The sequence below is a fragment of the Ostrinia nubilalis genome, chromosome 21, assembly GCF_963855985.1.
Source record: "Ostrinia nubilalis chromosome 21, ilOstNubi1.1, whole genome shotgun sequence".
Taxonomy (NCBI): domain Eukaryota; kingdom Metazoa; phylum Arthropoda; class Insecta; order Lepidoptera; family Crambidae; genus Ostrinia; species Ostrinia nubilalis.
The window spans coordinates 10,000,001-10,012,852 of NC_087108.1; the positions used below are offsets into that span (position 1 = coordinate 10,000,001).

The 12,852-nt window shown below is 34.7% G+C and overlaps 1 protein-coding gene across 2 annotated transcripts in view; it reads left to right on the forward strand.

Moving 5' to 3' along the window:
* Positions 1–8,025, forward strand: part of LOC135082356 (uncharacterized) — a 155,652-nt gene extending 147,627 nt beyond the window's left edge. For both annotated transcript variants that reach the window (XM_063977144.1, XM_063977145.1), the window contains 10 exons: positions 1–1,071; positions 1,147–1,246; positions 1,326–1,548; positions 1,702–2,102; positions 2,492–2,682; positions 3,129–3,264; positions 3,514–3,644; positions 3,851–3,969; positions 4,301–4,501; positions 4,777–8,025. The exon at positions 1–1,071 is cut by the window's left edge and continues 802 nt beyond it. In XM_063977144.1, coding sequence (XP_063833214.1) covers positions 1–1,071; positions 1,147–1,246; positions 1,326–1,548; positions 1,702–2,102; positions 2,492–2,682; positions 3,129–3,264; positions 3,514–3,644; positions 3,851–3,969; positions 4,301–4,501; positions 4,777–4,923 — 2,720 coding nt within the window. In that variant the 3' untranslated portion in view covers positions 4,924–8,025. The remainder of the gene's footprint in view (positions 1,072–1,146; positions 1,247–1,325; positions 1,549–1,701; positions 2,103–2,491; positions 2,683–3,128; positions 3,265–3,513; positions 3,645–3,850; positions 3,970–4,300; positions 4,502–4,776) is intronic.
* The last annotated feature ends 4,827 nt before the right edge of the window (positions 8,026–12,852 follow it).

Consider the following 12,852-nt stretch of genomic DNA (forward strand, 5'->3'; position numbering starts at 1 on the left):
AAGAAAAGAATGATACCGAAACTAAAGATGGTAGTGAGGAATGTAAAACTGAAGCGATTGTAAATATTAGTGTGCCTCTAGTTACTACGGCAGAGCTTGTTAAAATAGACAATAATAATCTTGAAAGTGATAGTGATAACGTTAAGCAAGATAAACCTAAGATTTGCTTAACAGGCCCTTTGGAACCCGTCCAAGAAAAGTCTTTAGATTTATTAACTTTATCCCCAAAAAAGAATAACGCGATGAAAACAGCTGACCCAAAAAATGTACCAGGAGGAATGTTGCTACCTAGAGTAAAAAAATACAGATCAATAGACGATTTATCGCCCGAATACGGAGGGCTACCATTTGTGAAAAAGCTGAAAATATTAAATGAGAGACAAAAATTGGCTGAACTAGAACAAGTCGTAAAGTTTCGCAGTTCAAGTCTAGACTGTACAAGTTCGTCCGAAGATTTGCTTTGCGATACTCTAACTAGGAGCCATTCTGAAGGTAGCACAATGTATAAGAGGAAATTCAAAAGAAAATCGAGTGATGCAATAGGATGCCATGAATCGAATGAAACTTTGGAGAGGCGAACCCTGAAGTCTATTTTGAAGAAGTTATCAGAAGATGTGACTCCAAGTGAAAGCCCTGAAAGGACTAATGAACTAAGGAGGTTAATACGAGCACCTACTTTAGAAGGATATGCTGCTAGACATTCGAAATTTGCCAAAAGTGTTACGTTTCATCGGCATACATTACCATCTCCCCCAGGAAGTGCGCCCGTTGATAGTAATGCTGATATGTTTAGAATACCGGACGAACCGCAATTATCTCCGTTATCAATGACAGATCCCGACAGCGATTCGGTTTTCCTTGATAATCCACCCTCAAAGCCACCAAGTGAAACTGTTCCTAGTAATCAACAAGAATATGGATTAAACATTAGACCAGAATATGATTTGCCCCAAAATATAGACCCAATGTATGACCTGAAATCATTAAGGCCTGAGGAAATCAAAGTCCCTTCGGAAAAACCTAAGCTTACTATAATATCAGCCGTGGCTAATCAAAGAAAACTACTGAGAGGTAAGATAGCAATTTCACTGCTTAATATAAAAAAAAAATTGTTTAAATTGGAAATTGATTAATTTACTGTTTCAGGTTCGCTAGAAGAACAAGAGTACTTTGGAGAGGTGTTACTCGGGATTAAACAAGTCATACAAGGGCATCTACATGATGTGCAGGGAAAATTTCAAGAAAGGTACTTGATTATAACTGCTCTAATAACAATAACTCTTTGACTAAACTTACCATAATTACATCCTTATTTATTGTTCTAGATTTAACAGCCTAGAAAATGAAGTAAAAAAGCGCGATGAGATAATAAGCCAGCTGCAAAAAAGAATTCAAGAGTTGGAAAGATTGGGTCTCCCAGGGGCTCCTATTCTGCCTACTGAAGAGGTATCACCATTAGCTACCCCGGACACTGTTGTGAGCCAACCATTGTCTAAAAATGGTAGCTCTGGCAGCGAAGACATATCTGGTGCTGAGGAAGGCTTTATGGTAATTTCTTTTTTGTTTATGGATGAGATGAAGACTTGTAAGTACAAGGGCTAAATTTTTATGCCACATGCTGCAAAATAGAGCTAAAGCACCAATAAATATCTTTCTTAAACGTGAGGTCTTATGGATCTCAGAAATGAATTTCTTTTTCAGAGAGGAGATTCCCTGGACACTGTTTTTGCCACATCACCCCCAACAGCAAGTGCAGATGAGGAAGAAAAAGAAAATACTGAAGCGAAAGAACCCGAAATTGAGGAAACTTATGGACCGGTAGACTTAACAGATGACAAATTATCAGAGTTGACAGGAGGCATTGAACTAGGGAAGCTTTCATATTCAGAATTGCAAAGCTTGGCTGAATCTCTGTCGAGTAGGCCTGATAAAACCAGTTCCAGCAAGGAGGAATGGACGCTAAGCAAAGCGAAGAGGCTAGATTTGAATCTAGATGGGAAGGCGGGAACGTATTCGCGGAAACGAGCGGCGAAGCTGCGGCAGAGGAAGTCTTGGGAAGACCAGAGTGATCAAGAGAGCATGGAGATGCAGGATTTGACAAGGTAAAGTCATTTTAAAAGTAGATTTAAATACCTCAAAATGTTTTGGACTTTTGGACTTCTAATTAGGCTAGTCCCGTTTCATACACAGTTGAATAGTAGATATTATTATCAGATTCGCTTCATAGACACATTCATAGAAAGCTATTGTATACAAGCGTGTCTATTAATAAATTAGCAATAGCAAACTCATGCTCAACTAACTACTCACATATCACTAATAAAATTTTAAAACCACAATATCAAATTATCTAGACCTCACATGGCACACCACTTAGATTTAGAATGCACTTAAGCTACACCACTATGTTACGCAACTATACAGCACATAATACACATAAAGACATACTACCAAAATATACCAGAGGGATCTATCAACACATTTTCTCCAGGCCAATTTCCCCGCAAATGACCTCCGAAGACCGCTCCCTCCTCAGCCCAGAGCAGTCCAGCCTTCGCAGCAGCAGACGCGGCATCCACCCGTTCCACTTCTTCGGCAGTCACCTCGACACCACCAAGTCGAAGATCAAGAAGACGCTGTCTGTCGACACTGGGATGCATCACACTGGGAGAAATGATAAAAGTAAGTTGTTCTTCATATACCTTGGTGGATGAGAAGCTGTCATCGAGGTACATAAGTACAATTTAGGTATTATTTTTCTTCATTAAAAGTGATATTTACTTTGTTTTAATCAGACTGGTGCTTTAATAGTCAATTGATGAAGATATGCACGAACACATAACATCTTTGATATACTGGAAGAATCATGTTGATTACTCATCCAAAGGTGTCTGGTGAAACTCATTCGCCATCTCTAAACTGAAAAATATTTCAATAAAGCTTGTGGTTGAGTAGAGAAGTTAAGTCATGAACGAACGAGTGCTGATAAAAAAAAATCTGCAGGCCCCTACTTAGCTCCAGGCTCATCTCCTCTAAATTATTATTTTTTGACAAAATAATAAACTGAAAGCAGTTTATGCCAGTTATGAGTAACAATAAACATAAGTCCTGTCTATCCACCATCACAGAATCCAGTGGGCAGCGTCAACACCGCAAGTTCAGTCTGGGCTCGTTCTTCGGCTACCGCGGCGCGTCGCACAAGACACCAGCCAACTGCAACGAGGTGGTCCTCGATATGGGCAGCGATTACAGCTGGAGCGACACGTAAGTAACACAGCTTGGCATTTAAATATTGGATAAAGTGATATTTTTCATCATAAGTCATTTTTATAGTCTATCAAATACCTACATGTTCTATAGAATTAGTTTTGAAATAGGTACAGTGATGTGATCACCTAGGACACAAGGTTCCTGATTCCTCGAATTGTGTGATGGAACTTATCTATGTTTAGTTTTGTACGATAAATTATTAAGTATTTGTTCTTATAACTCCTTTAATTTCTTTCTTCACAGTACCTCCACATCTTCAAGCAGTGACTCGGAGTCTTTGCCTCGCACGCCAATGTTCGAAGAGTTCGTCGAAAACAGCTCGCGAAGAGGTCGTGCCAGCAGTTCGAGTCACAGCAGTGTCTCTCCTATTAGAGGTAATAAATTATTATTATTTCGATTTCCACTTATCGTATTCCAATGGTTAGCAAGGTCAAAATGTTAAAAAGTCAAAGTCAAAGGACTCAAATGTTATGGGTTCTCTTCCCAAATAGTATGTGAACTACATAGAAGAATTTAATATTGGAAAATTCAAAAGTAGGTTAGTTAGTAAGTAAAAATTACCACCATTTTGTATTTGCAGGTAGCGGTGGTGACTGGGAGGTAATGATGCTGGCAGACGAGTTGGAAAAGCGAGAGAGGGAAAAGGAGAGGGATGATGTAAGGAGGCACCACTTCCCATCCACGCTTCGGGAAGAGGAGGTAGGAATATTGTAGGAAATAAAATTATGTAGCTCAATAATTCCAACGTGTATTGCGTTAAATATTTAAAAAAAAAACCAAAGAAAGTTTGACTTTGAACCAGAAATGATCTTGATGTCAATGAATGTTGATGGTTGAGATGATTTAAGAAATCATGTTCACATTCATCCTTGCTTCCATCAAGAGCTTCCTTGTTGTGAATAAAATATTACAGGTTTCCTTCGACTGACTTGACTGCTTTCCCGACCATTATATTATTGACACCTCGGGCTGTTACTTTAGGTGCCGTATAACAAAAATGCAGAACCATGACCATGACCTGACCTTACAGGAATCCGACACGCTCCAAAGAGATGACAGCGCGGACGAATTCTCCAACATCGAAGACTCCAACTCCTCATCCACCACGCACCTTCTCTCTCAGTCCATCAGCGACCCCTCACAGCGGTCCATGGAGACCTCCTTCACGGAAGCCAGCAGCAGATCTGGGAGGGAAACCAGGCAGCAGCGGGGTGGATCTCTGGTGGAGCAGGTATGTAGAAAGGAACGATCGTTTGAAGCTGCTTTATAGTTTATTGGTATCTGTCACTTGTGTATCAAAAAGACAAAAATACTGGAATGTTATAGGTGCCCAAGTTTCTGAAGACTTCTGAGTTTCTTGTGCTTCTTCTTCTCAGAACTGACCCACATTGTATTGAAGCAGTGGTAGAGTTGAAATTATATTGGGAATTGGATCGTGTTTCAGCCAAAAGCCAAATGATTGAAAAAAAAAATTTTTTTTAATTTCTTTCGTTTTTTTGTCTTCAGAGTCGTCCAGATTTAACTCTTCGCCAGTCAAGAGGGCTGATCCTCCGAGCCGCCAGCCTCGACCGGGAAACCACTCCTGCACCCTCCCAAACTCGCCGGTTCGGGTCCCTGAAGAGCTCATCCACCGACTCCCATAAGAGGCTCTGATCCACTCACACTCACGGGCCAACTCACAGGTCCGATGGTCACAAAAGTATAGTTAATAACTCCAAATCAGTCGAGCCAAGACTGACCACTATATCGCGTGATTTTGAAAATCATCTAGACGATCAGTATAGTCGCATTAAAGGCGAAGAGCCATCTTGTAGCGTAGAGGATACTATCAAAAATAATCGTAAGAAATCGAAATACTCTTTTAGTTTAAGTAATGATAATTGTTTAGAGAGAAATGTTGAGGACAGTCTGAGAAGAGAAGAAATACATCAAGGGTTAAGTGGAGATAAAAGTAAGGAAATTAGATGTGACAGAAGAGAAGTTACGATCAATAGTAATAAAAAACAACATCAAAAACGTGATGTTTTGCTTAATCCATATGAAAAGAATAAAATAAATTGTGACAGTGGCTCAAGTCTTAATACTTATTCTTTCAATATGAACAGGGATTATAAACATTTGGTCCAAGCTAACAAAAGTAATAATTTGCAGCCAGAATCTAGCAATATTTCGACTAATAGAGGACATGTTAAAATACAATCGTTTAAAGAACCAAAATCTTATAATAATGATCCTACCCCACCTCGTCATAGCGAACGTACTAGACAAAGAAAACACGGTAAACTTAAAGTCCATGTAAAGAATCAAAGATCTGAAAGTAATGAAAATCGTGAACGCAGACCAAATGCAATGAATAGAAGGGATTCTATCGTTAGTGATTATGAAATTGATAATAACGGACAAGATTTGAGGGTTGTAAGTAACGAAAGAAATGGCAATGTAACTTCAAACGCTGGGAATTTTGGTGTGGGTCAATTATCAATGGTGATCATTTTGTTCTACGAAGAAACGTCGTACATAATATTTGTTTCGTTTGTAGAATAGCTCACTGGATACTTATTTTTGAATCTCTAAATCTATTTAAGTTAAAATCTAGACTGTAAACGTAGTTTTCGACTCTTCTAAGTATAATTTAGCTGAACGAATAATACTATCGAATATAGATATTCTTAGTTCGTCCTTAGGTAATTAATTTAGAAGTTTAACTTCTTGCGTTAGAGACGAACGAATATTGTTGATATGTTTTGTATTACAAATATACTTTCTGGGCGGTAAAGCACAAAAAAACAGTGTAGTCCAGTTTTTATTATAATAGCATTAACATAAAAATCTGTATGTTTCTATTTAAATTGTAAAACAGTTAAATGTTTACTAAATTAAAATATAATTAATAATGTTACTTACTTATTACCTCAGATCATAGATACTTATTACTCAAGTCACGAATTTTAATATTATTTTATTTAATAAAGTTTATAAATGTGTCAGTTCCTTTCTACTTTCGAATTTTGTTATTGTAATAAGTACCTACATTAATTAGATAAATAATTAATTATCGTACACATAATCATATTTATTGTTATTGTCTCAGTGGTATATTGAACTAAAGTGGCTCTTTTATCAAAAATCCAGGGTGCTCCCAAAAGCTGTCAAATAAAAATAATGCCCTCGATGAAATTTGGATGTTTGTCGATTATTTTTTGAATCCCTACAGTAAAATAAACTATTAAAAAGATAAAAATAACGTTCTGGTAGAATCAGATAGTTACTTTATTCGAATGAATAAACTAAATTATGGAACTAAATTATAAATTAAAGTCACCAGAAAATTATAGTCAGATTCTACGTTTACTTATTCATAAATTAGTATTTTTATGAACTTCAAATTTATTTTCTGTAAAAAGCACAACATAAAAACATAAAAATATTGTTCCAGTTATTTATATTAAATGTCAAATAAATATTGAAAATTTAATTTAACACTCAAAATTTAGATAGGTAGGTATTTCTATGAAAATATAAAATAACTGCATTTAATGTCCATTTTAGTGATTTTAGTGCCAAACAAATTATTATTCTGTAGAAATTTTTCGAATTCTAATAGATGTTACGATAAAAAAGATGTTACTATGTAAATAATAGTTTAAGGCACATAAAACATAATTTTATTGAAAAAATAACGACTATTATCTATATAAATAAACTAGTGAGATATTTATAATGCGTAACTAACTATAGTTGTAGGTACGCAGATTTAGATTAATTTTAACTACTTCTGAAAAAAAAAATTAATGCATTTCCTTTACTTTTTATAATAAACTAGCGTCTCTCGCATCGCCTATCTGGGTTTCAGTCATTCAGAGATCTTTATCGGGCTTTTCAGGATCAAATATGAAATCCTTTACAGACTTTTTGAAGCTACAGCTCTTGGCCTACATCAGACCTGCTAAAAAGTAATACACAGGCGGAAAGCTAAAGGCGAACTTCACCCGGAAAAATCGAAACTAAAATTGATGAAAAACAATGTGACTTTCAGCATTTTAAGAGCTCTATCTACTACGCCGAATCGATCATCAAAATTAAATGAATGATACGAAAAACTACAATTTCTTTCACGTTTCAGGAAGAAATTTCACTACTTTTTAACTGACTTCAAAAAAAGAAGGCGGTTCTCAATTCGAGTGTAGGTAGGTCTGTATGTTTTTTTTGTCTAATTTTTTCGGTCTGAAAGACTGTGCTGAAACGTAAAAGCTCGTTGCATAAGTTATTTAATTTTCATATTTTCTTCAAAGCATACAAATGCCAAATCATATTTGCCAAAAATGTCTAATACCTACCACCTACTACGAGGTAGGGTAGGTATAAATTGTCCCACGTGTGAAGTCCTTCTTTTAACAGAAATTAAACTCGTACAAGTTCTAGAACCCTTCTGAAATTTCCATTACCTACAAAAACCGAATTTTAATAATGATCATAATCTAAAATAGAAATAACTGGGTACAATTTTATATTTTATAACGTAGTAAGTAACTTGTAATTTAGCACAAGGTAATATAATATTATTATTTCAACTAAATTACCTTTTAGACTTTAATAAAGTCCAATTAATTTAAGGCATGATATTATATTAGATAAATATAAAGATACAGAGCACTTTAGTGAGATAGATACTTACTATGACAAATGTAACATTTTTCATTACAAAATTTAGTTTTAGGTGTAAAACTCATCTGAGGAGAATGAAAAATAAATTAATTTAAAGGATAATTTACTTCGTTTTAATTAATTCATAATTATCTAAGTCGTGTCCATTATTTAAAATACCCACCTACCCTATAACACCTGGCCCAGGACCCAGTAGAAAACTGTTAACACAAACTAACGAATCAAACTCCATATTAGAAAATTTTTGTTTTTATTATACTCTCTTACTTATATTATAATTAGTGGGGTCGAGTAGACTATGTGCCTCATAAAAAATATGACTTATAAGGTTTAATAGCGTAGGAACTCTACCTGGTAACCTACCTACCCTCCATATAAAGTCTTCATAACGCACACACGCGGCGCGGTGACGTGGTCGGTCTGATTCCAATTCTATTTCTTTATGACCAAATCGGTGTGTTCGGTGTCGACCAAATGTGCGCACATTACGTCCCTAATTAACAGTCCGATTAAACGATAACTTACTATCGCGATATCGGCCTGTAAAAAGACTGTAGTCTGGACTCTAGCTCTAGTCTACTTGCACGTTTTTTTAGCTGAACTAAAGGTCATTAGATAAACAGGCAACAAATGAAGACGGACCATGCCTCAGTGTGAAGGACTCTTGGAGGACCACATCAATGTAAAATGAAAATCGTGAACGTGAACGCATCCTTAAGACATTGGCGAAACTACCAAACGCAAACTGCGAAAGCCAAGAAAAAAAAAGTTAATCAAAATAAAAAAAAAAAAAATGTCATAGGCCAAATCCAGGGTAAGGAAACTTCCATACAACGGTCATCGAAGTGAAACTTGCTTCCAAACAGCGACATCGGTGAATAAATTCAAATACTTTTTAACTACCCTAAAACGCTCTAGATGTCGCTGCTCCTGTTTCCTTCATATTTTCATTTTTTTCTTAATTAAAATATATTTGAGAATATTGTTAATTACAATGTGAAAACTTTTTTTAAATGAAATTAATTTGTTTTAATTTAAAACTGAACATTGACATTTTTGTTATAATTTACATAATAGAGTAGTAGAAATTACTATTTAACTTATGGCAACTTTGTTTTTCCTCCAAAATGGCCGGTGTTGTTTTTGTTATGTTAAATGCATTCTTGTTTTCTTAGCCATCATTTAAGTTTTCTGTGGCCCTATTAAAGTATTGAAGAGTCGTCGAGTCAAATTCAAGTTCATTCCTTCGTACCTGCTGCTGTTCTGGTTCATCGGAGTTTTGTTCGTTCCTTCGTGAATCGCGAAGAAACTTTCTGTTATGTTCACAAGTGATCTGAGTTTTCTCAATGTGCAAATGCGTTTTAGTGTTGTTGAAAACTTTGCGAAAAGACGCTTTTGGTATATAATATTATGTGTGTTCATAAATAAAGTAAAATTATTAAATTCAAAAGTTTTTGTTTACTTATTTGCATTTCCATGTGCAATGTAGAATTTTTCCAAATCCATTGTTTTGAAAATAATACAATACGTACACCATAAAGATAAATATTTTCAAAATAATGGATTTGAAAAAATTCTACATTGTACATCATAAAAACAATAATTCTTTGAAGGTTATGAGGGCCTATGTGTGCGTGAACTGTGTGTATGTGTGCGTGGACTTTATGTATGTATGTGTGCGTGTACTATGTATGTATGTGAGCGTTACGTACGTAGTTTAAGTACAGAGAATTTAACACCAGGCCAGTGGGTAGACACTTCTCATTCAAAAACTAGTCTCTATATGTAGCAATTGATATACAACCTTATCCCTTAAGCAATAAAGTGCATTTTGGATTGATTTCACTACAGCAGGGGAACCCGCGGATCAATACCACCATACTAAAAATAATTGTTAGTGTCCTTATGTTGGTAGTATTGTTAGTTTGACAAATGAAAAAAAATGTCTGTCAATTGAGTTTGAGTTTTTAACCGGCGAATTGATTCGTGTGAAGTTATTTTCTCAGATTTGGTGCAATATTACTGTAAATAAACTTTTCTGTCGTTTACGTTGAGTTGATTAAGTTCCTCCGTATCGGGCGTGATAAAGTTTGCTGTTCAGTGTTATGTTTTTTGTGAGATAGAGACTCTTTTAAATAAGCTGTGTTTCAACTTCTACAGAAGTTTAAACTCTTATTTACTTTTCTGTTTAATGGGTATGTTATCTACTTACTTGAAATATTAGATCTATTACAAATCTATTATTCATTAAAAACAACCCTATGTGATGAAAATGTAAATGTACTTTCAAAACTGGTAAATGCATGAACCAGGGCATTGACACTGGTTGGAGAGAAATTATAGGCTTTGTTTAATTAATACCTATTTCATTTTAGGCTTCTACTGATAATGGAGAGTAGAAACAACAAGAAGTGCGTTATTTGTAATAAGAGGCGAAGTCGTGGTGGATCACCCTTACTTTTGAGTAGGTTTCCTCTGGATTCTGACCGGTAAGTTTCTAATAACACTCATTTATTACAAGATAATTTTACTGATTGTGTAAACTTAAAGGCTGGGATTAATATTTTTAATCATACAGTAAATAACCATAACCAATTTTTAATTTCAGTATTTTGTTTCGTACTCTGTAAATGAATTGCATAACAATACTAAAAGAAATTAGTTGATGAATAAATTTCAGTTTGTTATTCTTTTTCTTTTCTAATAGGTATTTCTTATTTCAGTTGTCGAATGTGGGTTAAAAATGCTGGCATAGAAGACTTAGCATATGTACCTATTGAAAAGTTACACCAACTGAAGTTTGTTTGTGGTGGGCACTTCACTCCTGAATCCTTCAATGCCAAAGGAACTCGGCTGAAGAACTCAGCTATTCCAACACTGGAATTATTATTGAGCAATCCCATCTTGCCAGATGAAGTTTTGACAGAGTTTCCTCTTCATGTAAAAGACTCCAATAAAGAAAACCTCAAGACAGGTATGATGATGACTTCAATTATTTTTTTTAAATTTAATTTACTATCAATTTTTCTGAATTATTTAGATGTCTTAATTAATTTTCTTTGGTTTCCAAAACAAACCAACCGAATGCAATTTAACAAGGTTCTTTCTTTGTAACCACAAACATGTGTTGTATGCTTATCAATAAATAATATATAATTTCAATTATTAATTATATCTATACTTTGTTACAGTTCTTTATGATCATTCATATTGCATTCCAAAGAAGTCAAATCCAGTTGAACGAGGTATGTTTATCTAAAATTATACTAATAATATAAAAAGGAAATATTTAATTGTTTGTTTGTATTTGATCGGCTCCGTAACTCGAAGCCAAGATAGCCTAAAGTGCGGGTTAGAACCCCACAGCTTGAATATTGTAGTAAACCCACTCGTAACACAATTTAGCTTAGAATGTGTGTTGAGTTAGAGGGACTTTAGTAATTTGTGTAATACAAATTCTTCAAAAAAAGTACCGGACCAATTTGAAAAATTTTAGGCAATCTACATTAATTAGCCAGGTCAGCTAGTTTAATAATATTTATAAGCTAGTAATTTTTAATGTGAGCAAGACATGTACTAGACTGATTGTACCCTAAAGTTGGGTAAGAACATGACATTTTATTACCCAATTCACATTTCATTATCTGCTTTCAGTTCCCCTTACAACTACAACCAAACAACTAAATTCAACATGTTTGGGAGCTGTGGATATACCAGATTCTGGTATTTCTGCGAAAACAACTTTTGAACCTCTTCCTTCTACTTCCAATGCACCAGAACATATGACCTATAAACCCATTACTCATGGTAAGTGTACAAACTAATTATTTACCTTCTAAAATATGCCTTCCCTCAAACTAAAGAATGCCACCCTGGATGCGTTCTGCAGTCTGCAGTCAGGTCAAAATGAACTTATATGTACAACATTCTAGGTTTCTGTACATTTTATATTAATGCTATTTGACCGTGCGGATACGAACAAAGAACGCAAAGCACACGTGACTGATTGCCTTATCACGACCACTTACAGATTGTCTTGACATACCCGCAGACCGCATCCAGAATGCAGAACATTAAAACCTCTAAATGCCTTTAATTTAATATTATGTCATTGTTATTGAAGGTGGGCCCACGCTTCATATTTTATGAGAAGAGCTATCATTATCCTGTCTTTGCATTTTTTTAAAACTTGATAATAATTGATTGATTTGGAAATAATATGTTTCATAAAACAACAAAATAAATTTTAAACTAATTTGCATATTTATAATATTTCAGATGATAAAAACATTTGCCATCAAGATGCACAGGCAGAAATATTAGTCCACAGTTATAAAAGACCTAAGAAAAACATTGAAATGAAAGGTAAGATAAAACATCCTAATTTAAAAAACTAAGTAAAATTGCTGATTAATTAACCAATATTCAATTCAATTTGCTTTAATGTTGTTTTTTTTACTAATGGAAATGTTTTTATTACAGACACTTCATCAACATTTACAATTAAAGAGAAGAGGCTTTGGCGACAGTTACAAAATGCAAAAAAAACAATAAGGAATATAGCGAAGTCAAGAGTGAATTTAGACAAGTTAGATTCGGAAGTGCTGACATCGTTAGTAAAGGATGTAGTGCAGAATAACAAAAAAAAGTCACAAGGAAAAAGGTGGACTTTAGCCAACAAAATATATGCTTTGGCTATATTTAAACGGTCCCCTAAAGCATACCGCTATATGCAAAAGCTGTTTACGCTACCAAGCACTAAAACGCTCCAAAGGATTTTAAAAAATATACCAATGGAGCCTGGTATAAATAAAAATATAATTGATATGTTAGAGGCAAAAGCATCAAGTATGCCAAAGGAAAATAAATATTGCTCGTTAATATTTGACGAGATGGCGTTAAAGAAACGGATAATTT